This window comes from Sciurus vulgaris (assembly GCF_902686455.1).
Source record: "Sciurus vulgaris genome assembly, chromosome: 16".
In the NCBI taxonomy this organism is placed as follows: Eukaryota; Metazoa; Chordata; class Mammalia; order Rodentia; family Sciuridae; genus Sciurus; species Sciurus vulgaris.
The window spans coordinates 48,497,366-48,519,755 of record NC_136477.1 but is presented as its reverse complement, the minus strand read 5'-3'; the positions used below and the strand labels follow the sequence as shown (position 1 = coordinate 48,519,755).

Sequence of the window (22,390 nt, the reverse complement as noted above, 5' to 3'; positions counted from 1 at the left end):
TCCAGATGCAAAAAAACTTAAAATACAGGAAAATTAAATCTAACAATATGTAAAGAGAGATTTAACTCAGAAAAGCATCTTGCTTTCACATCTTCACGCTGATATAATGCTCACATGTCCAGCCCAGGGTACATTTCCATTACCTTTGAATAGACAAAGGAGAAATGAAGGTACACATTCTTTTCACACACCTACATTGCTTTTTTCAAGAAAGAGGTCACTTTCTGAAGGCAGCACTCAACTGTAATTCAATGGCTCAGGAGGCTGAGGCAGGAGAATCACAAGTTCAAAGCTAGCCTCAGCAACTTAGTGAGGCCCTAAGCAATTCAGTGACACCAAGCCTCAAAATTAAAAATAAATAAATAGAGCTGGGATGTGGCTCAGTGGTTAAGCACCTCTGTGTTCAATCCCTGGCACTGCCCCCCAAATCCACACCAAAAAAACCCACTCAAGTCTGAGTGAATCTGAAACAACAGAAGGCCTCACCACATTCCTACACACAAGGCTTTTCTCCAGTGTGAGTTCTTCCATGCTGTTCAAAGAGAACTGGAAAGTTGAAAGTGTCACCACATTTCTTAAAGGACAGAAGTAATTTCCCTGATATGAATCCTTTTATGTCTTTGAAGGAAACTCTGGAAGTTGAGTATTGCCTCACCTTGCTTATCCTCAGGGTTTTTCTACAGTACAAGTCCTTTCATACAACTGAACAAAACTAGAACATCTGGAGACTTTATATTTCTTACTTGGATAGGGGTTTTTGTTTTTTGGAATGAATCTTTCAACATTAATCTTCCCAGTCCTTCCCACATTTCTCACATGAAGTACTCTTCATGAGTACTTTCATATATGAGAAGGAAAATGAAACATCACACATTCATGGGGTTTGTTTCCCAGTGTGAGTGAAATGATTTTGAAGGCAACTGGGAAAACAGAATGATTTTCCATATTTTTTACATTTAAAGAGTTATTCAATCTGATATGGTAGTGCACACCTAATAATCCCAGTGACTCAGGAGGCTGAGGCTAAAGGTTCACAAGTTTGAGGTCAGCCTCAGCAACTTAGCAAGGCCTTAAGCAACTCAGCAAGTTCCTGTCTCAAAATAAAAAATAACAAGTACTGGGGATGTGGGTCAGTGGTAGAATGCCCCCGAACTAAATCCTCAGTACCAAAAAAAAAAAGTATACTGCAGTGTGAGCCCTTTCACGTCTTTGAAAGTGACAAGGAATATTGATTTGCCGCATTTTAGATTCAAAGGAATTTCTCCAGTAAACGTCTTACATGTTTATAAGTGAAACGGTAATAACAGAAGACTTTGCCCATTGTTTTCTTTAGTATTTCTCTCCAGTATGAGTTCATTCATGTGAGTGAAGTTGACTAGATCTAGCAAAGACTTTTCCACATTGTTTACATTCATAGGGAGTCTCTCCAGTATGAGTTTGTTCATGTGAGTGAAGGTAAGAGGACTGAATGAAGGCTTTGCTATACTGATTGCATTCATAGGGCTTCTTCCCAGTATGAGTTGGTTTATGGACCTGAAGGGAAAAGGAAATAGTGAAGGTTTTTCCATACTGTTCACATTCATAGGGCTTCTATTCTGGATGAGTTCTTTGATGTCCTCTAAATGAACTGGAATGAATGAAGTCTTTTCCACATTGTTCCTTTATAGGGCTTCTCTCCAGTATGAGTTACTTCATGGTGTTTAAGAGATTTGGAACATTTGAAGCCTTCCCCACTGTTTGCATTCATGGGGCTTCTCCGCCCATGAATTTATTCATGTCTTCTAAATAAGCAGGGGAATTGAAAGGCTTTCCCACATACCTTACTCTGAAAAGGTCCATTTGCAGTGTGAGCTAACATGTGCTTTGCACACTTATGAGAGAAAAGGAGGCTTTCTCACATTGCTTACCTTCATAGGAACTCTCTCCAGTATGAGTTTGTCCATGTCTTTGAATTGAAATGGAATGACTAAAGGCTTGACCACATTGCTTACATTCATGCTTACACTGCATTCTTTGAGATATTCTAAATAAAGTGGGATAAGCAAAATCTTTCCCACATACCTTACATTTAAAATGTGCTTTCCCAGTGTGCATGATCATGTGACTTCAAAAACTTGTGAGTGAAATAAAGATTTGACCACATTGTTTACATTCCTAGGGTTTCTCTCCTGAATGAGTTTTTTCATGTCTTCTAAATAAAGAGGGAAAACAAAAGGCTTTCCCATGTATCTTACACTAAAAGGTTTATCTTCACTGTGTGTTATCACGTGTTTTTGAACACTTGTGAGAGAAGAAAAGGCTTCACCACATTGTTTATATTCATAGGGTTTCCACCCAGGATGAGTTTCTTCATATCTTTGAATGAAACAACTGAAGACTTTCCCACGCACTGTATTTTATAAGGTCCATTTCCAGTTTGTATTAATATTTGTGTTTAAACACTTTTGAGAGAAACCAGAGATTTCCCGTATTATTTAAATTCACATGGCTTCTCTTCACATTCCTCATGCTTCAAGGGTTTGTGTCCAGGGTGAGATATGATCTGCCTTAGATTGCTCCCAGAATTTTCAATCTGATCTTCAATGTTCTTGTCTTCCCATTTGTTTCCTCTCGAAGCCAGGTTTCTGAAGACTTCCTGAATTACATCTCTATAAAGGTTCTTCTGGGAAGGATCCAGCAAAGCCCACTCCTCCTGGATGAAGTTCATAGTCACATCCTCAAAGGTCATTAAGATCTAAAATATCCCACAAATGTATAGTAGAGGCCAGGAGAGATTGACAGCATGAGGAATCTATACCCAACATGCATGAAGTTCACATGATTCTCTGGCCTGCAGATGAATTCCACGATTTGATCCATCAAATCTTTACTACACTCAATTCCTCATAGCCATTCCAAAACTAGAATTTGGCCACTCAAAAGGCAAACAGTACAGTGTTTTACACCTTCTTGGTGGTGAGTTCACAGGAAGTAAGGAGGGCTCCTGGGTCACTCCTAACTTCTTTTTTGGTTGCATCTGTCCTAACAACATCCATTTTTCACTTCTGTGGTAACCTGGCATCCTCTCAAGGGACCTCCTGGCACCCAAGTTTGCAGGGGACACAGGCTGCGCAGAGTCACCTGGGCCTCCTGAGCAGAGCACACTAGACCTGGATTATATCTCATTAATTTTTGCCACAACTGAAGAACATTGGAGTATTTGATTCAAATACTAAGATATTTGAAAGTTCTATCATAGGGTAACAAGACAAATATCAAATACTTTATAGAACACAAAGAATGAAAGAAAATAGAATTGCTTATAATGGGTTAAAGTATATAAATTCTACAAATCCTTCTTGTTTTAACACTTGACTTTGATATAATGATATGCTGCTGAGTGGAAGGAGTTACTGTACCTCAAATTCATATCCTAGTAAATCGATAGGGATGGTGTATTTTCTGGCATAATTCTGCATAGCTCCGGTTAAAAAGGCTTGGGTGAAAAAGAAACCTGAGAGCCAAAACACATGAGGTTTTCCTGCAGCATACCAGTCCTATAAAGAGAAAAAAAAAATGTTATGTCCACTTTTTTAACTTATACAAATGTCAGTTAACATATAATTCCTGATTCCAGTTTTTGTATATGCTACCTATACTTTTCATCTTAAGACTCTTCCCTGACATCAAACACACCCCCTTCCCTCTTTTCCCTTCTAGTTACTCTTCTTGGAAATTGAAAATAATTTGAGCACTAATCTGAATAAAACATGGTTTGAAAATTTCAAATCTTCTGCAAAAAATCAAATGTAAATTCTTTGAAGACCTACTGCATTACTTGTCCTATTCAAAAGCCACCATCTTTCTAAATCTTACACATTGTCCACAGCCTTTCTGTGTTGCTTCCAGTTCCTTAATTCTCTTAATCCCTCTGTCTCCATAACCATGGCCCCCTCCTGTTCAGATATTCATGATCTTCTTTCTATATCAATTTACTGTCTTCTTTTTCCCTCTGCTCAATACTTTTAGAACAATGTTGCCAGAATATACCTGACCATACATAGTTTGGATCCGATTTATCATTTTGCATAACTCTTCAGTAACCTACCCAGTTCTCTAGTGACCCACCAACTTAAAAGCCTAAGTCTCTTAGTCTCCTATTCTAGACACATCACAATCTCACCCCAAGTGCACTTTCAGCTCTCTCTTTTCATCTACCTTCAAACATCCTAATTAAACTGGATTATTAGGTGATCTCTTCTGTGCTGGGTGAACATCTGTTTTTTGTTGTGTTCAGTTTTGTTTTGTTTTGTTTTCCTGTCTGTGTTAAAGTAATACCACCTTTCTTCCTCCCCAGAGGACAAACCCTTCTTGTACTCTCAGTCTGAACCTTCCTGTACTCTCATTCCAAGGCCTCTGGTGGTGGAAATCCACCTAGCCTCCTGGGATGGGCATTGATTCATACCTGGCCAATCATACTTCATGTTACAGTGACTGAACCAGTGATGGACATGCAACCCAACCAAAGCCAGAAATGTAGAAACTCTTGCTATGACTTATAAGGACAACTCATTCTCAACTCTTTGACATTTCAAAGATGCAAGAACAGAGCTACTGTTGTTACCTTGCTACAGATGAGAAACTACCTGAGAATGGAGTTAACCAAAGGTAATGGAGCAAGGAGATGAAGTGCAAGAAGCCAAGAACAAGTAACCATGTTTGCAACACAGGTCAAATCCTACCTGAAGTTACTTTAACTCTTGGACTTTTCAGTTACATGAACAAACAAACTTTCTTTCTGCTTATGACAGAATTTTGTTACTTCCTATGGAATCTATCTTAAATGATACAGATCCTTTCACCCCATAGCTACATAGCTGTCTTTAAGTCTGTTTATTTTCTTCGCAATATTCATAACCTTTCAACCTTCAGACCCAGCTCAAATGCTACCTTATCCATGAAACAAACCAACCCTTCCTTCCTTTCCTCCTCTTCCTCCTCCTCCTTCTCCTTCTTCTCTTCTCTCTCTCTCCTCTCTCTCTCCTCTCTCTCCCCTCCCCTCCCCTCCCCTCCCCTCCCCTCCCCTCCCCTCCCCTCCTCTTCTCTTCTCTTCTCTTCTCTTCTCTTCTCTTCTCTTCTCTTCTCTTCTCTTCTCTTCTCTTCTCTTCTCTTCTCTTCTCTTCTCTTTTCTTCTCTCTCCTTCCCTCCCTCCCTCCCTTCCCCGGGGGTAACCAGGGAATAAACCCAGGGGTACTTAACCATTGAGTCACATCCCCAGCCCTATTTTGTATTTTATTGAGAGATAGGGTCTTACTGAATTGCTTAGGGTCTTGCTAATTGCTGAGGCTGACTTTGAACTCACGATCCTCCTGCCTCAGCCTCCTGAGCTACTAAGATTACAGGCATGTGCCACCGAACCCAGCTAAATTCTGCTTTCTTGAATCAAAGGAGCTCTCTCCTCCTTTGAACTCCCAGAGCATTTTACGTTCCTTTGAACTACCAGAGCATTTTACGTGTTGGTCTTTTAGAACTCATCCCTTTCTAAACTATGCTAATTTTTGCCTGTATTTTTTTTTTTTTTGATACATAGCTTATTTTTCTGTGGGCTATTGGCAACTTGAAGGCAAGACTCATGCCGCAATCCTCTTTTTATCCCACAGCAAACAACAAGGTGTCTTGAACAGATTGGGATCTCAATTCATTTGCTGAATGAACAGATGAATCACTATAGTGAACTTTGTTGCTGGGTAAGGAAGAAGTCAGCTTTGTGTGCTAGGAGGAATGGAACAAACTGCTGGTGAAAATATTGCCACAGCACAAGTTAGCAGATCAAGAAGTAAAGACAGACAAGGAGTTTAACAAAGGCAAAAGACAGGCAGAACCAGCCTCACGCACCAGACACAGTCATGCCCACTTGAAATTTCAGCTTCTTGGGAAGTTGAGACAGGATGATCACAAGTTCAAGGTCAGTCTCTGCAATTTAGCAAGACCCTATCTCAAAATATACTATAAAGGGCTGGGATGAAGCTGAGTGGAAGAGCACCCCTGGATTCAATTCCCCTAACTGTAAAACAAAAGCAAGCAAGCAAACAAACAAACTGAGAAGACAAGGATATAGAAACTCTTACTTTCCCAGAGCTTCCTTTAGGGAAGAATTTCATTGGTGCCTTTGGTCAACTACTTATACAATCTCTGAATTAATTACCATTTAATGAGTGCTTAGTACATGCCAGGCACTATGCTAAGTACTTTACATGTGTCACCTGGTGTAGTCCATAAAATAATTCAGTGAGTTAGGCATTATTCCTCTCATTTTGCAGATGAGAAAACTAGGGTAGAAAGATGAGTAACTTGCACAAAGTCACAAATGTCAGATCCAGAATTTTTCCTTGGATTGTAGCCAATGTGTGAAAAGTATTAAAAAAAATGGGCACAGGAAAGAAAAAGGGAATATGAACTGAATGCTTGTTTTCCTCCAAAGTGTATGTGTTGAAACTAACCTCCAATTTCATAGACTGGAGATGGCACCTTTGGGAGGTTATTAGGCCATAAGGGTAGAACCCTTTTTTTTCATACAGTTTTTTAAAAAAAATTTTTAGTTATGTATAACACCAGGATATAACCCTGACATAATCACAGAAGCATGGAACACAACTTGCTCCAATTCAGTCCCCCGCATGGTGTCACCTCTCTCCACCTGGGTGGAACCCTCTTGATGGGTTTAGTATCTTTATTTAGAAGAACAGGCATCCGACCCCCTCAACACATCTATGAAGCAGGAGGGCACCCTGAAATGGTCTTTCTAGCCCCTCTAGAAGTGTGAGAAATAAATGTCTGTTGTTTAGATCATTCAATCTACTTTACTTTTTACAACAGCCTGAACTAAGACAAAAGATCAACAGGATAAATGGTGAAAGAAAAATGAAAAGAGGATAGAAAATTCAGATGACTCATTACTTAATTTGTCAACTCTAAGAAACATTCAGAGATGAAAAAGAGTCCAGGATAAAGAAATATAACAAAAAAAAAAAAAAAAAAAGAAAGAAAAGAAAAGAAATATAAAAAGAAAACTGACAGTTTTCTGTAAAGGTAAAATGACAAGGGAGGAAACCCATTCAGCATTATAGTCTATACTGTTTCTTTGGTTAAACATGTAATATCCACAAAAAGCTCCTATAAGTTAAAAAACAGTCCATAAGAAAAATGGGTCTGGGGTATGAACAGGCAATTTACAGAAAAAATACAAGTAGCAAGCACACATACCAAAAGAAACACAGGCACATTAATAATCCAAGGAAGTCAAATTGAAACAAGTTATGCTTGACCTATCAGATTAGAAAAATTTTTAAAGGAAATATGAGAAAACCTGTTTTCTCCATATCCTAATAAGCACTGTTTATTTTTTGATAAGCTTTAACAGTTAAACAAATGAAATTTTTGTATAATAAAAAGGGAACTGTTATGGTTTAGATATGAAATGCCCCCCCAAACTCCACGCTGAAGGTTTGATTCCCATCTGATGGCACTTTTGGGAAGTGGTAGAGGAAGTTATGTCAGTGGGAGCATGCCCCTAAAGGGACTATTTGGCCTCTTGCCCCTTTCCCTCTCTCTTTCTTTTGCTTTCTGATCTCTCTGAAGTGAGTGCTTTATTCTATCCCACACTCCCCACTATGATATTCTGCCTTGCCACAAACCCAAAGCAACACATCTAAGCAAACACGAACTGAAATCTCTGAAACCATGAGTCAAAATAAATATTTCTTCCTTTTAAGTTATTTAACTCAGATATTTTGTTACAGTAAGTTGACTAACATAGCACCTGAACAATAAAAGATCATATACACTTGTGAATCTCTAAATGAATGTTTTTGGGATTCATCCCACCCCATACTTTTGCATAAATACCAACCATAGGTTGGGGGCAAGCAGGGGAGTTAAGAAGGAAAAGCAGTGTCCTGCCTTCTGTTTTCCTGTGCCCTTAACATCTTGGTATAGGGGGGAGATTCAGAGCATTTACCTTCCCCTAATTTAATGACATAGGAGATAAGAAGAATTGATTTCAGGGCTGGGGAGATAGCTCAATTGGTAAAGTGCTTGCCTTACAAGCACAAGGCCCTGGGTTTGATCCCCAGCACTGCAAAAACAAACAAACAAACAAATAAGAAACATTGATTTTAAAGCAATAGACAATTATGGATAAATTCAAGCCTCAGGTTTTTTTTCTGTAATTTACACAGGTATTAAAATCATAAGACAATATTAAACTGTGGTCTCAGAGAACCACAAGCTTAGAATCTTCAGAAATATAAATATCACACATTATTTGGGTTTGGCTAAAGCAAAATTTTAATTTTCTACTCAGTACTTTGAAATGTGTATATTTTTCAGTATTCTAAAGTTTTGGTTAGGGGATAGGGCTGTAGCTCAGTGGCAGAGCCCTTGCCTAGCATATGTGAGGCACTGGGTTTGATCCTCAGCACCAAATATAAAAAAAAAGTAAAATAAAGACATGCTGTCCATCTACAACTACAAAAATATTTTTAAAAACATTTGGTTAGATTGCCATGAAGCTACTAATCACATTCCACTCAACTCAGAGACTTTAAAGTGACCACACTCAACTACTAACATCTTCTCAACTAAAAAAAATATAATACACACATACACACATATATATGTATGTATATATATATATATACATATACACACACATATATATACATATATATGTATATATATGTATAAATGAAATCATCTTTTACCTGTAAAAACTTCAGTCGGGCTAGAAAATCTGTGATGTAACTTCCTAGGGGCTTAAGACTTGGGTATGATCGTTGAGCCCATAGTTCAGGAACTTTTCCAACCAGTAAGCTGCCAGAAAGTGCCTCCAGTGCAGAATCCATTACCACCACACCCTTAATAGCTTTTTTAAGGTCCCATAGAGTGTTACGTATGGTTATAATTAAACTACAATGGAAGAAATTTTATCATCAATATATATATGATAGTAAATATCAGCATACAGTCTTTTCAGAAGAAGAAATAACAGGAACCTCATTCACAGGAAGTGTTTTCCAAAGTGTGGCTACCTCCCACTAGTGGTATGTGAGGTAATTTTAGGTAATATTTGGATGAACATGTTTAATTTTAATCATTACACACATTTTAAAATATAGAAAATAGTACCATTAGCATATACAAATTTTTGCTTTCTATTAATGCTCAGGATCTGGCTAATTAAAAAAATGTTTGTATGTTGACAGATTAGGGTTTTATAGGTCTGTGGGGGGTAAAAAATGGTGTTATGACTTATTAATTGAATGCAGAAAGAATATGTTAGGCTAATTAACATCTATCACCTCAAATCTTTAGCATTTTCTGGGATGAGAACATTAGAAATTTACTCAGTGATATTAAAATATATAGTATTCAATTATTAGCTATATTCACAATGCTCTGCTACTGATCTAAAAAAAAATCAAACTCACTTCTGAGGTTTTGTACCCTTTGATTATCATCTCCTTATTCTCTTACCACCACTCAGTGTCTCCTTCCTTTTTTAAAAAATTTTTAGTTGTCAATGAACTTTTATTTATATGTGGTGCTGACAATTGAACCCAGTGCGTCACATATGCTAGGCAAGGGCTCTACCACTGAGCTACAACCCCAGTTCCCAGGATCTTTTTTTATAAATTCCGTTGTTTTAGAGTCTACATATAAATGAGAAAACATACATTGTCTTTCTGTGTTCAGCTAATTTCCCTTAGCATAATAGTCTCCAATTATATTCATGTTGTTGCAAATGACAAAATTTCTTCTTTTTTGACTGAAGAGTATTTCACTATGTGTGTGCATATGTGTACATATATACACATATATATACATATATATCACAGTTTCTTTATCCTTTTTTTTTGGGGGGTGCTGGGGATCAAACCCAGGGCCTTGTGCTTACAAGGAAAGCACTCTACTGACTGAGCTATCTCCCCAACCCCTCTTTTTTTTTCAATATTGTTTTAGTTGTCAGTGGATCTTTTATTATTTATTTATTTACATATGGTGTGAGTATTGAACCCAGGGCCTCGCACATGCCAGGCAAGTGCTCTACCACTGAGCCACAACTCTAGCCCTCCATTCATTTCCTGATTGGCACTTAGGATTGATTCCAAAACTTGGTCATTGTCAATAATGTTGCAATGAACATGGAAGTGCAGATGTCTTTTTGACATGCTGATTTCAAATCTTTGGGTAAATACTCAGAAGTAGGATAACTGGTACATAAAGTAATTCTGTTTTTAGTTTTTTGAGGAAACTCCATATTGTTTTCAATAATGGTTTTACTAATTTATGTTCCTACCACCAGTGTTTCAGGGTTCCCTTTTTTCCATATCCTCTCCAGAACTTATTTTTTATCTTTTTTTTTTTGGGGGGCGGGGGGTACTGGGGAATTGAACCACTGAGCAACACCCCTAGCCCATTTTTTATATTTTATTTTGAGATTGGGTCTCACTAAGTTGCTTAGGGCCTTGCTAAGTTGCTGAAGCTGGCCTGAACTCATGATCCTCCTGCCTCCACCTCTCTGTTGGGATTACAGGAGTGTACCACCATACCAGCTCTGGTTTCCTTTGATATGCAGAATCTTTATTTTGAAGTTCTAATTGTCTATTTTGCTTTTGTTGCCCACAATTTTGGGGCCATATCTAAAAAATCATTGTCCAGACCAATGCTATGGAGTTTCCTCCCTGTTTTCGTCTGGTAAGTTTTACAGTTTTAGGTCTTATTTGTCTTTAGTCTGCTTTGAGTTGATATTTAGTCTACTTTTTGTATATGATATAAGGTCCAATTTCATTCTTTTGTGCATATGTATGTATATATATGTACACATATAGATTTATATTTATTTGTATGTTTTTTCCAATGCCATTTATAGAAGATAGTCTCATTATTCCATTATATATTATTGGCAGGTTGTCAAAGATCCAATTATCATAGATACATGTGGTTCTTTTCTGGATTCTTTATGCTGTTCCACTGATCACTGTGTCTATTTTTATGTGAGTATCATGCTGTTCTCATTACTACTGCCTTGTGACATAACTGAAATCAGGTAGTGTGATGCCTCTAGCTTTTTGCTCATGATTGCTTTGGCTATCTGGGGTATTCTGTGATTCTATATGAGATTACAAAAAAAAATTTTTTTTTTTGGACCAGGGATTGAATCCAGGGGCACTTAACCACTGAGCTACACCCCTAGCCCTTTTTATTTTGCAATAAGGTCTTGCTAAGTTGCAGAGTGTCTTGCCAAGTTGCTGAGGCTGGTTTTGAACTTTTGATACTTCTGCCTTTGCCTCCTGAGCTGCTGGAATTGTAGGCATGCACCATTGTGTCCAGCTAAGATTTTTTTTTTCTATATCTATATGAAATGATGTGGAATTTTGATAGGGTTGCAATAAATCTAAATCTCACTCTGGGAGAACCCAGTTAAATTAAATGAGAATTATTTAAGGGAAAATATTTTGTAAATAATACTATAGGTGACATGCAAATATGGAAGAAGTTGAAAAGATGTTATATACAATGACTGAAACAATACATTAAAACAAATTGTAGATTCATTTGTACCCTTGCAAATATTTTGTTTCCCACTTCGATCCAAACTGCTAAGAAAACCATGCACATACCTGTAGTGAGTGTAGATGTATGTGCAACTGGGGCACAGTATGCTATTATAAATAAATAAATAAATATAGTGTTTGTAGAATAAATAATTAAAGAGGGCAACATAGTATTTTAATATATTTTACTTTAAAGTGTCAACAAGTATAGAAACTAAAATTAACTTGGAAACACTTCAGAAAATGCATAACCAAAACAACTCACCATTCCTTAATTCAGTAGAATATTCAATAAAAAATTCAAAGCAAATAATTCATTTATTATCATTACTATCTAATCAACTTAGGTTGCATTCAGTAAGAAAATGGAGATGTATGTGTGTCAGGCGGTAGAAAAACAAAAAAGATATGCCTATACATAGGCTTCATTAATGCTCATTCCGCCTTTAATTCCTGAGGAGAATAATAATGGATGAGAAGTTACAATTAATGAATATTTTAATCAGTAAGAATATATTTCTTTTTCATCACCTTTACATTATAAAAGATATTCTATCTTAAAATTTGTCATGAAATTTTAAAAAGGTGAAAAATTTAAATGGGAGGTTTTGATAATCTTTTCTTAAAAAATTTTATTCACTACCAGTGTGTCTTTTTGTCAACTTTGGTGGCTTGCTTTCCAAATTACTGGAGATAAGGATACTTACTTGTTAAATCGTTCCATTTCTTGTACTAATACAGTATTCATACTCTCTTCATATCTCACAGGATACTTCATTAGTGCTGTTTCAATATCAAAATCAAATGGAAGCTACAAGAATGGATTTTGAAGATCACAAATACTCAGAATGGAAAATTAGTTTCATTCAGTTATAATATCAATAATAGCTAATACAAGGGTGTTACTATATGGCAGGTACTATGCTGCTTTCCAAAATTAACTCATTTAATCCTTAGGTGATACTATTTTTGTTTTATAGATAAGAACATTTAAATTCAGAAAAGCCAAATTATTGGCCCAATGACACAGAGCCCAAAAGTAATCTGTTTAAATCCATAGGTCTCTGATTCCAAGACCCATGTTCTTAACTACTATAGCACTTTACAGAAAATCTATAATTCTGAAAAGTTGTGGAATTTCTTTTTGTAAATTGAATCTTATTTTCTACTGATAAAACTTATTTACCATTTCCTAACTGTTTTGTGTTTATTTTTCTCTTTTTCCTTGTGTTATAGGGGATTGAACCTAGAGGTAGTCTATCACTGAGCTACATTGCCAGCCCTTTTAATTTTTTTTATTTTTGAGACAGGGTCTAAGTTATACAGGATGGCCTTGAATTTGCAATCCTTCTGACTCAGCCTCCAGAATGGCTGGGATTACAGGTGAGTGCCACTGTGCCTGATTTATTTCTAATTAATTATCAACTGGTTCCAAACTTTGTAAAAGTAGCAGGTTCCCAGGGTATAGGGAGAAAGAAGGTCACTTCATGTCTGATTTCTACATGGTACCTCAGAGACACTTGAAGAGATGAAGTGAACTTTGGGACTGCTGATGATGGCCCTTCAAGACACTGGAATTCATACTTCTAAATGGGCAAAGAAGTTTCCCAATTGGGGAAGTGCTAAACTAAAAGATCTGCACTTCCTTGATGATATGAAGGTGATGGTCCCTGGAGAGTACAAAAGAATTCTAATTCCAGGGTCTTCTGGCTCTGCTCAAACAACCTTTTAACCCAGATAAGCCCCAGATGCCTCTGCCAGATAACCCATTAGAGGGCTCATTCTAGAGGGCAAGAACCTTTTCCCACAGAGATAAACCACAGAAATGGCAGGGGCCAGGTGTTAGAAGAGGTGAATGGCAGAAGCAGCCATACAGGGGTGGGGGTAGGATGTGCTAGTGTCCTTTCAACCATGGCTGTAGGCAGTGCTGCTCCTCTGCCTTCTCCAAGAGGCCACTGCCAGGCATCTGAATAGGCTCACCTAAGAGAGCACTGGTGCAGCCCATGGGCTTTGAAGACAAGTGGGCTAGGGCTAGATTCTGCTCTGTCATACTGTCTGGTGCTGAAATATGGACATATTGATAGTACTTGGAGGAAGAGTTGCAAGCATTTGTGTTTAGTAACATAACCTTTTAAAACTTCTAGTAATAGTTCTTTACTGAAATTAAAGCTCACAGAAACAAGGTAAGAACAGAGAGTACCATTCTACTTAGTAGGAACTAAGTATGTTGAGCTGTATTAGGAAAAGAAGTTTTAGCATGTAGCTTAGCACTGATCATATCTCCCTGTGCCTTCTTAATTCCTAAGGTATAGATTAAAAATCAAGTTCAGAACATTGCCTCCATTTTTAAAAAGTTGTCATCTACCTTTTATTTAGAAATGAAAATAAATTATATATATACATGAACTCATCCTTGATTATAGTTACTAAGAACATTAAATTAATGTTATACAATATGTATTATTCTCACCACTTATCAGACTTAGAAACTAATGCTTAGAGGAGTAAAGTATCTTGCTTAAGATCATGCTGCTGATAAATGGGAGCTTTCAGACTGTCATATCAGTACCATTTTTATTTCTATTATCTTATAAGCAATATATTTTAAGCTAGATATTACCTTGTTGAGTATATCTTCAGTAATTTCTAATAGAATTTGGTCAGTGCTTCCTGAGGATCCTGTCTGTTTTGAGCCTCCCTGAGTGAGAAGCAAGGACTCAAAAAGGATTTTTGTTTGTTGAAGATCTTTGGAGATATCAACATTTTCATGTAATCCAAATATCTCAGGATCTTGAGAAAATGGAAGTTTCTACCACAAAATAGAATAAGCACGTGTCACATTTTCATTGGATACTGAAGGGGATCAGGATATGCCATCTCAAAATATGCCACTTTAACATAAGAATAGATGAAGTTAATATAAAATCACTAGATACAAAAAGAATTCCCTTCCCTCCCCTCTTCTGCCTAAAAGTAGGGCATAAATTCTCCACTGTCCTTTACCAGGATGAGAGCTATCCTTATCACTGGAGACTGAAGTCTGGCACTGGGATGAGTGTACACAACATACTGTACTAAGATAATTCTTATTTTCTATTCTGCAATATATTTCTTAATTACTTTCTGACAATTTATCACCTACAGAAGCCCAAGCCACCTTTCTTTTGTTTAGTCAATTCTTCACAATTCATCATCCTTTATTTAAATGGTATATAAACCTCCAAAAATAATCTGCTTCTTTTCATTTGCACTTATTTTCTGTGAAGCCCTTGTACACAAAATATTAACATCAGTACAAATTGTATGTCTTTTCTCTTGCTAATCTGTGTTTTGTCAGTTAAATTCAGAGGTCCCAGCCAATAATATAAGAGGGTAGAGGTAAGTATTTTTTTCCCTATAAAACATTAATTCATAGGGAGACTTGTGCAGATCAAAAAAAGGTTTAAAATCAACTGAACATCAAATGATAGAAGAATCAAACTTTTCAATTTTCACTAATTAGTAGGAAAACAAAGATATTGATAGTTGATTGAAATCATTAGTACTTGTCTAAAATGTACACATTTCATCATTTCCTTTTAGAAAAATCACACATAAAGCCAACCCCAAATACAATGGTATTAGTTACCTTGATGAATTCAATGTAGTCCTCATAAGTGCCTTTGGGAGGTGCAAAATAATTCCCACTGGGAGAAAACTTATAATGAGGAACTTCAATTATGTGTGGATTATAAAAGTCAGCCAGCATGGTTAATAGGAGGCGTCTGTCCCAATCATCTGTTACTCTTCCTCCATAATTACATTCTCCAGTCAGGTAAGAAATAGCTTCAAATGGAATTGTATCATATTCATTTATAAATAACTGAGACAAAGAAAAAAATGAAGAAAAAAACCTTAAATTCCTTCTATGTATTTCCATTTTGGGATTGTATTATCTATCTTTCTATCTACAGAAAAGAGGTTGAAAGAGCTATTATCATGGAGTGGTTGTCTGAGATTTAATGTTTTATTTTAAATTTCTTTATCTGCAACTCCCATTTAAAAGATAAATACATGTTGCTTATTTAATGAAAAAAATTTTAAAAAGATGACATGAAAATGACCAAATCTTTTTAAATGTGAAATTGGATAAAACTTGTTCAGATAAATTGGGTTCCATTTTGTCCCAATTTGGCCTCTATGGGGTAGAGACCTGGGATGTTACTATACAATCATAGGACAACAGCCCATAGCCCCAAATGCCAATAAAGTCAAGGCTGAGAGGCTGTTGTCTGGTTTAGGACACCTTTCACAATGTGATAAAAACAATTTCAACCTGTTAGTGCAGAACTTTGTTCACACACTATGATAGAGTTCCACTAAATAAGGAATACATGTTGTTTCTAGTTTCCTTATTATCATGGATATAATAGGAATAAAAACTATTATTTACATAGCTTTTACATGGTCTTATTCATCTCCCAGTAACCCTGTAGAGCAATAAACAGTCTGGAAAATGTAATGTGAATTTATTTCTTCTAGTTCTATATTCTGAACTCTTTTTAATGCACAGCAATTTTAAATAGTATGTGTATTGGAATGATACGTTACTGGTTGAGAGATTTTCCTATTCCTAAAATTTAGCTCATAGGACAGGTGTTACAACAGAAATGATGCACAGCTGAGAAAAACTTTTTCTAGATTATCCAGAGCCAAGTAAAAATGAGGCCAACATCATGGTTGTGACTCCCATGTTTTCAGGAGGAAGAGAAGTGTCAAGAGATAGAAGAGGAGGACTGAGAAAGGGGGATGGTCATCTATTTGGGGAATAAATTATTTGTGGAAAGAGGAAAGTTTCTTCCTCTCTTGTCTTTGGGGGAGGGCAAAGATACGTTCATCTGGCTTCCCTCCTCCAAATCAAGAGAATTTAATGCTAAATTTGTGGTACATGTGAGAAATGGAGACCAACAACTCATTCCCTGATTGTCCATTCACTTAGCTATCAGTTTGCTGGTTTGCTCTTCTGGAAAGAGGTATATACTGGTGTGACCAGGTGAAGATGGTTTAAAGGTTAAAACCCTCCTAAAGATATAAAAGCTCCTAAAGATATAAAAGAGGGATAAAAGATGGCTGTGGGTTTCAATATTGAGACTACGAAGATTGATGACACCGTAGGCTGTACATTGGGGCCTGACTGGGTGATAAATTTTTAGTTGATTGATTATAGGCAGTAGGACAGTTTTAGCAAAATATTTTCCAAGCTTAGGCTGTACTAACAAAATCGATCTAAAAATTCAATGTTCAAAATCAATGTCATTTCATCATGTAATTTCAATTCTGTAAGAACCAATTTCAATAACTGTCATAAGGATTTTCAAATTACACTTACCCCAGTTAAGGTCTCTGTTAATTTTAAAGAGTTGATAAAGTAATAATAATTTTGTTGATATCAATTACAAAATTTTATTATAAAATTTGGCATAAATACAATCAAATATTTATAGCCTAGAGATTTGTGATGTAGTTCAGTAGTAGAGCACTTGCTTAGCACGTATGAGGTCAAGTTTGATATCCATATCCAGCATTACCAAATAAAAAAATTATAGCCTTACAAAAACTCATCTTTATTGAAATCTAATATAATTCATTAGGGCTTTATCAATACTTCCTTTTTCCCTTCATGAGAAGGTCATAAAGGCCTTTTAGAACAGTAAAGAATTAAAATTAATATTAACTTATTAATTATATAATTAATATTATTAATATTCTATGGTTGTATGAAAAGTCAGCCATTTAGTTTCCCAGGCTCTTACAACTAAAGCCCATGCCTGTGGCCTGAGCTTGGCTACTTAAAACCCTAGACAAACTGGGGAGATTAGGGCACAAAGGAATAGCAACAGCAAATAATATCTTTGAATGTGGTCATGTCATCAGAAGATCTGGAGCAGACCAGAGTTTGTGTGGTAGTTATGCTGGCAATGATTTCTAATGTTCAACAAGGGTAGAAATGCTGCTCTTATCAAACATGGTATAATTCTAGATATGGCTCTGGATGCCTTTCCTCTGGGCCTGGATTTCCAACTGTTTGGTAATCGCTGAGCTACCCAGTATTTTTTCCATTGTTTCCATATATTACTTTTCTGTTTAATGTAGAGCACCTGCTTCTGTTGACTGATAGAACTAAATTGTAGAATTGGCTGAGTGGAGGGTGAAAGAAGACAGTGAGGACCTATAGAAAGCCTGCACTGCAAAAAGATGAAAAGAACCAGGGTCCTTGATGACAACACTGTTGTGTTGCTGAATCAACTAACTTCAGAGCTTGTCCTTTCCATCCACCTCTTTTTTTTTATGTGAGATAATAAATTTAATTATGGCTTAAGCCAGTTCAAATCAAGTTTCCCATTACTTGCAACTGAAAGAGTTCAGATGGAGATAGTGCTTCATAAATCAAAGTTATTACAACAATCTACCCACATATTAGTGATGTTGAGAGAACTGAGTCAGTTATTATAAACAAAGGAACTTGCTAGGAACTGGTTAATAGTAATCCTTCCTAAATGTTAGTTCCTTTCCAGTATTACCTGTAGTTGCCGGATACTGATGCGTAAATCTGATTCATTAAATCCATATGGAATATTCCAACCAAGAGGACCAAATTTCTTTCTCTCTTGCACAAGAGCATGGAAAAAGCAGACTCCAAATAGCAACTTCTCCCATGCCTTTTATACAAAAATTATACAACCAAAAATTCTGATTAGATTTCCATCAGTAAAATGAGGGGAACAGATGATCTTTTTCATTACAAGGTTCTATGACTATGTACCTATTTGACTATGTATCTAAAGTGCTATTTTAAGAAGATAACTATCGGGCTGGGGTAGAGCACTTGAGTAGCATGTGTGAGGCACTGGGTTTATTTCCCAGCACCACATATAAATAAATGAATAAAACAAATGCTTATCAACATATAAGAAAATATTTTTTAAAAAGATAGCTATCTAAAATAATACTTATTATAAAAAGCATTATCACTTAATACAAATTTCCAAAGCTAAACAAACCATAATATTAAACTTCATTAAAATGCAAAAATGTGACTATTTGACCCAGATATTGGCTAAAATACCTTGGTATTATTCATGGATATTTACAATATCAGTACTCAAATGTTATCCTTGTAGTCTTGCTGGCATGTACTTGAGACTATTAGTGCAGAAGAATGATTATTAGGCTATGAAAAATCCCAATATATAGTAATTCCTGACTTTGTTATTTTTCAACTGGAGATCACTTTTGAAACCACTGTTTATTTGATCTATACATGACATCTTCATATGCTGAAATATGGATATCACATGGACCTCTCATAACCTGTGTCAGCATTTTGGGGGATGACCATACATTTCCTTAAGGTCCCCCCAAGTAAATTGTAAGCAATTATGCATGTACTTTAAGTCAGATCAACTCAAGCAGTCCTAAATCTATCCTCTGGATGCCTGGAACTACAGGCACACTCTGCCGTGCCCAGCTTATATATTATAAGCAAGCAGGGCATGGTGGTGTGTACCTGAAGTCCCAGCTACTCAGGAGGCTGTTAGGAGGACTGCTTAAGCCCTGGAGTTCAAGGCCTGCCTGGGTAACATAGCAAGACTCTGTCTCAAAAACAAACAAGCAAACAAAAAAAGAGTTAAAATGCAAGCTTTCTGCTGGGTGCGGTGGTGCAGGCCTATAATTCCAGTTACTGAGGAAGCTGAGGGAGAAGTTCGTGACCAGCCTGGGCAACTTAGCAGGACCATGTTTAAAAATAAAATTAAATAGGTTGGGGATGTATCTCAGTGGCAGAATGTTTGTCTGGTATGTGCAAGGCCCTGGGTTCAATTTCTAGCACTGTGGGGTACAGCAGGGAGTGAGCATGCTGTGCATTATTAAACTGATATACTCTTGAAATAATGTACATAAATCAAAGGATAGTTTAAATACACTAAATAAATGCTGTGGCGAAACATTTTATATGAGAACAACATTTTGGCAATGAAAATAATTTATACATATTAATTTACATATATTAATAAATCACATATATTAATTTACATATATTTTCCAGACACTGTATTTTCACATAATTTTCTTTATTTTTTACTTGGTACATTATAGTTAACACAAAAGTGGAAATTGTTGTGATATGTTCATATATGCACATAGCATGGTGTGATTTCATTCTGCAACTCCTGTTCTTTCCCATCCCTCTTTCCTCCCCTTTGGTTCCCTTGACCTATTCCACTGTTCTCCCTTCTCTTTTCATGAGATTCTCCCCTGTCCCATATCTTTTTTTTTTTAATTCCTTATTTCTCTCTCACTTCTATATATGAGAGAAAACACTCAATTCTTGACTTTTTGAGCCTGGCTTATTTCACTTAGTATTCACATATTGACTTTTCTTTAGGCAGGGACCATCATTCAAGTTTTGTAAAACTAGCTGTATTGTTTCTATTTTTGGTCTTTATTTACATAGGCTCTTCCAAAAGCACAACTTGAAGGAAAAATTAGGGTGAAGGTGGGTTTATATGGGAGGTGATGCCATGAAGCAGAAAAGGAGTGGTGAAAGGAAGACAGGGCAAGAGGAAAAGTCAATATTAGAATGAATTATTAAAGCTGTTGCTGCGGCAGGGACACAATTCTTCTGGGAAAAGTAGTTCCTGAATAGTTCAGGATCTCCCTGGAAGTGATAATGTATCTGTAGGCCATAAGGGTTCTGGTGGCATCAGAACCCTTTGGAGACAGAAAGCAGAAATATGCATAGTTGAGTTGGGGTGCTGTGAGTATAAGGTGAGTGAGCACAAAAGAGCTTTCTCTTTTACAGTTGTAGCTGAAATTAGATTTGACTAAAGAGATGTGAAAAGGAATATCAGGAAAGTTTGCTCATAGTCCTATTATCTAAATTTCCCCCCACCCTGCCAAAACTCGATGTTCTAAAAAATTCTTAAAACACAATGATTTTCAAAGTGTGAGTTCAGGATCAGCAGTATCAGTTTCACCTGAGACTTAGTTAAAATGGCAAAAATCTCACCCCAGGCCTACTAAATTAGAAACTCTGGGGGTGGGGTTCACCAAGATGTTTGAAAAAGCCTTCTAGGAGAATTTGATGCACACTGAGAATGAATGTCACAGAACATTTGCGCTTTTTCTGATCTTACTCTAGCTTCCATTTTTTACTACTAGAGATGTTGCTTGGTGAAGCCTTACTTTATCACTACTGATCATAAAATGATGATATGCAACATGGATGTTAATTTTGCATGTCCCCAGATCCCAATATTTGGGGCATTGATATCGTTTGATCAATGTTGTAATATAGAAAGAATCAGAATGATTCTTCTCCAACACAGTGCCATTTTTCATTGAGTGATCTGAGCCCCAAATTAGTTCTGCTTATTATTCTCTGTTTCTGGACCTCTTTCTTCTAGGTTCTAGGGCTCAAACTCTGATGGGGATCAAATACTATGCTACTTTCTCCATTCTAGTAAGCTCTTTTTCTAGCTAAAACACACACAAAATAACACCTTTCTCCCAGCATTACAAACAAAATGACTGTAGAAGTAGGGACACACAAATTATCATCAAGCAGATGAGACTGAATTCCAAAGAATTTGGTCATTTGTTTTACCTTCAATTAACATTCTTCTAGTTCAACTAGGCAAATATGATAAGTACTATATGTTGAAATGAGGGCAGGGGGACAATTTTCCCCCAATACTGTTTCCTTCCATGATGGGAAGCCTCAACTAATGTATCATCCCTTACTTTTCTCCATCTGTACTCATTTGCTACAGAAAAGGAAGAAAATTTGGGAAGATCAACCAAATATGATTTGCTCAGTTTCTCCCTTAGAAGTGATCTTCTTACAGGGAACTGAGTTTTCCTCTACTCCTGTAGAAGGATAAATCTTAATTCTGGGGTTTAGTAATAAGTAATCCATTTGCTCACAGGTAAGTTACATCATCTTCTGATCTAGCCTATATAAAAAATTAAGATCATGCTTTGGTTCCCCTATGTTTATACTTTTTCCTGCTTCTCAAGTGGTAAGAATTCAGACAGGGAAAATGTATATTATTTATTGGGACCTTCTGAAGTTTCCAGTACCATGTAAAACTGTTTTAGATGGATATACTGAAAAACATTAATATGCTAAGACATTATCACTTGAATTTAAGTTCCATGAAGGCAGATTTCCTTGAATCTATTCTTTTTCTCACTGCTTTATGTGTAGCACCTAGAGAGTGCCTAATACACAAATTTGTTGAAAGAATGAATAAATGATGCAAAGAGTAGTAGATAGATTACTACTCTTGGGTGTTAATTGAAAATACTGTTGCACTTTGGTTTACAAACTAAGATATATTCATTCATTCAAAAAATATTTACTTCAATATCAACTATTGGGGTGAGCAGAACACAAACTACTGGGAACAAAATAATGAAGCAGATAGGAATAATTTGTTAGGAAATGCATGAAGTTTAAAACATTAAATAACAATTTTATATTAACATATTTGATCACTATAAAAGTACAATTTAAAAGTTGCAGAAGTTAGATATTACCAGTTCTTTTCCCTGGCACCCCTTGAAAAACTGAACATCAGAAATTGGATCAGTGAGATACGACTGAAGGAGATTTAGCCGAAGACCCGTGGGAGGTTCATTAGTCATTTTTACTCCATTCTGTAGAATTGTTACTGGGAACTAAAACAAAATACATAAAAAGCATTTTGCAAAACAGCAATATTGGCCCTTAAAATGAATACACCAGTGAATTAAAA

The 22,390-nt window shown here is 36.3% G+C and overlaps 1 protein-coding gene across 1 annotated transcript in view; it reads right to left on the bottom strand.

Annotated features, from left to right (window-relative positions):
* LOC306647289 (dynein axonemal heavy chain 12-like) overlaps positions 1-22,390 on the bottom strand; it is a 332,440-nt gene that overhangs the window by 5,032 nt on the left and 305,018 nt on the right. Inside the window, 7 exon segments of the mRNA XM_079116520.1 lie at positions 3,399-3,536; positions 8,742-8,946; positions 12,302-12,405; positions 14,215-14,403; positions 15,223-15,456; positions 18,155-18,292; positions 22,173-22,313. Of these exon segments, the coding sequence (XP_078972646.1) occupies positions 3,399-3,536; positions 8,742-8,946; positions 12,302-12,405; positions 14,215-14,403; positions 15,223-15,456; positions 18,155-18,292; positions 22,173-22,313 (1,149 nt within the window).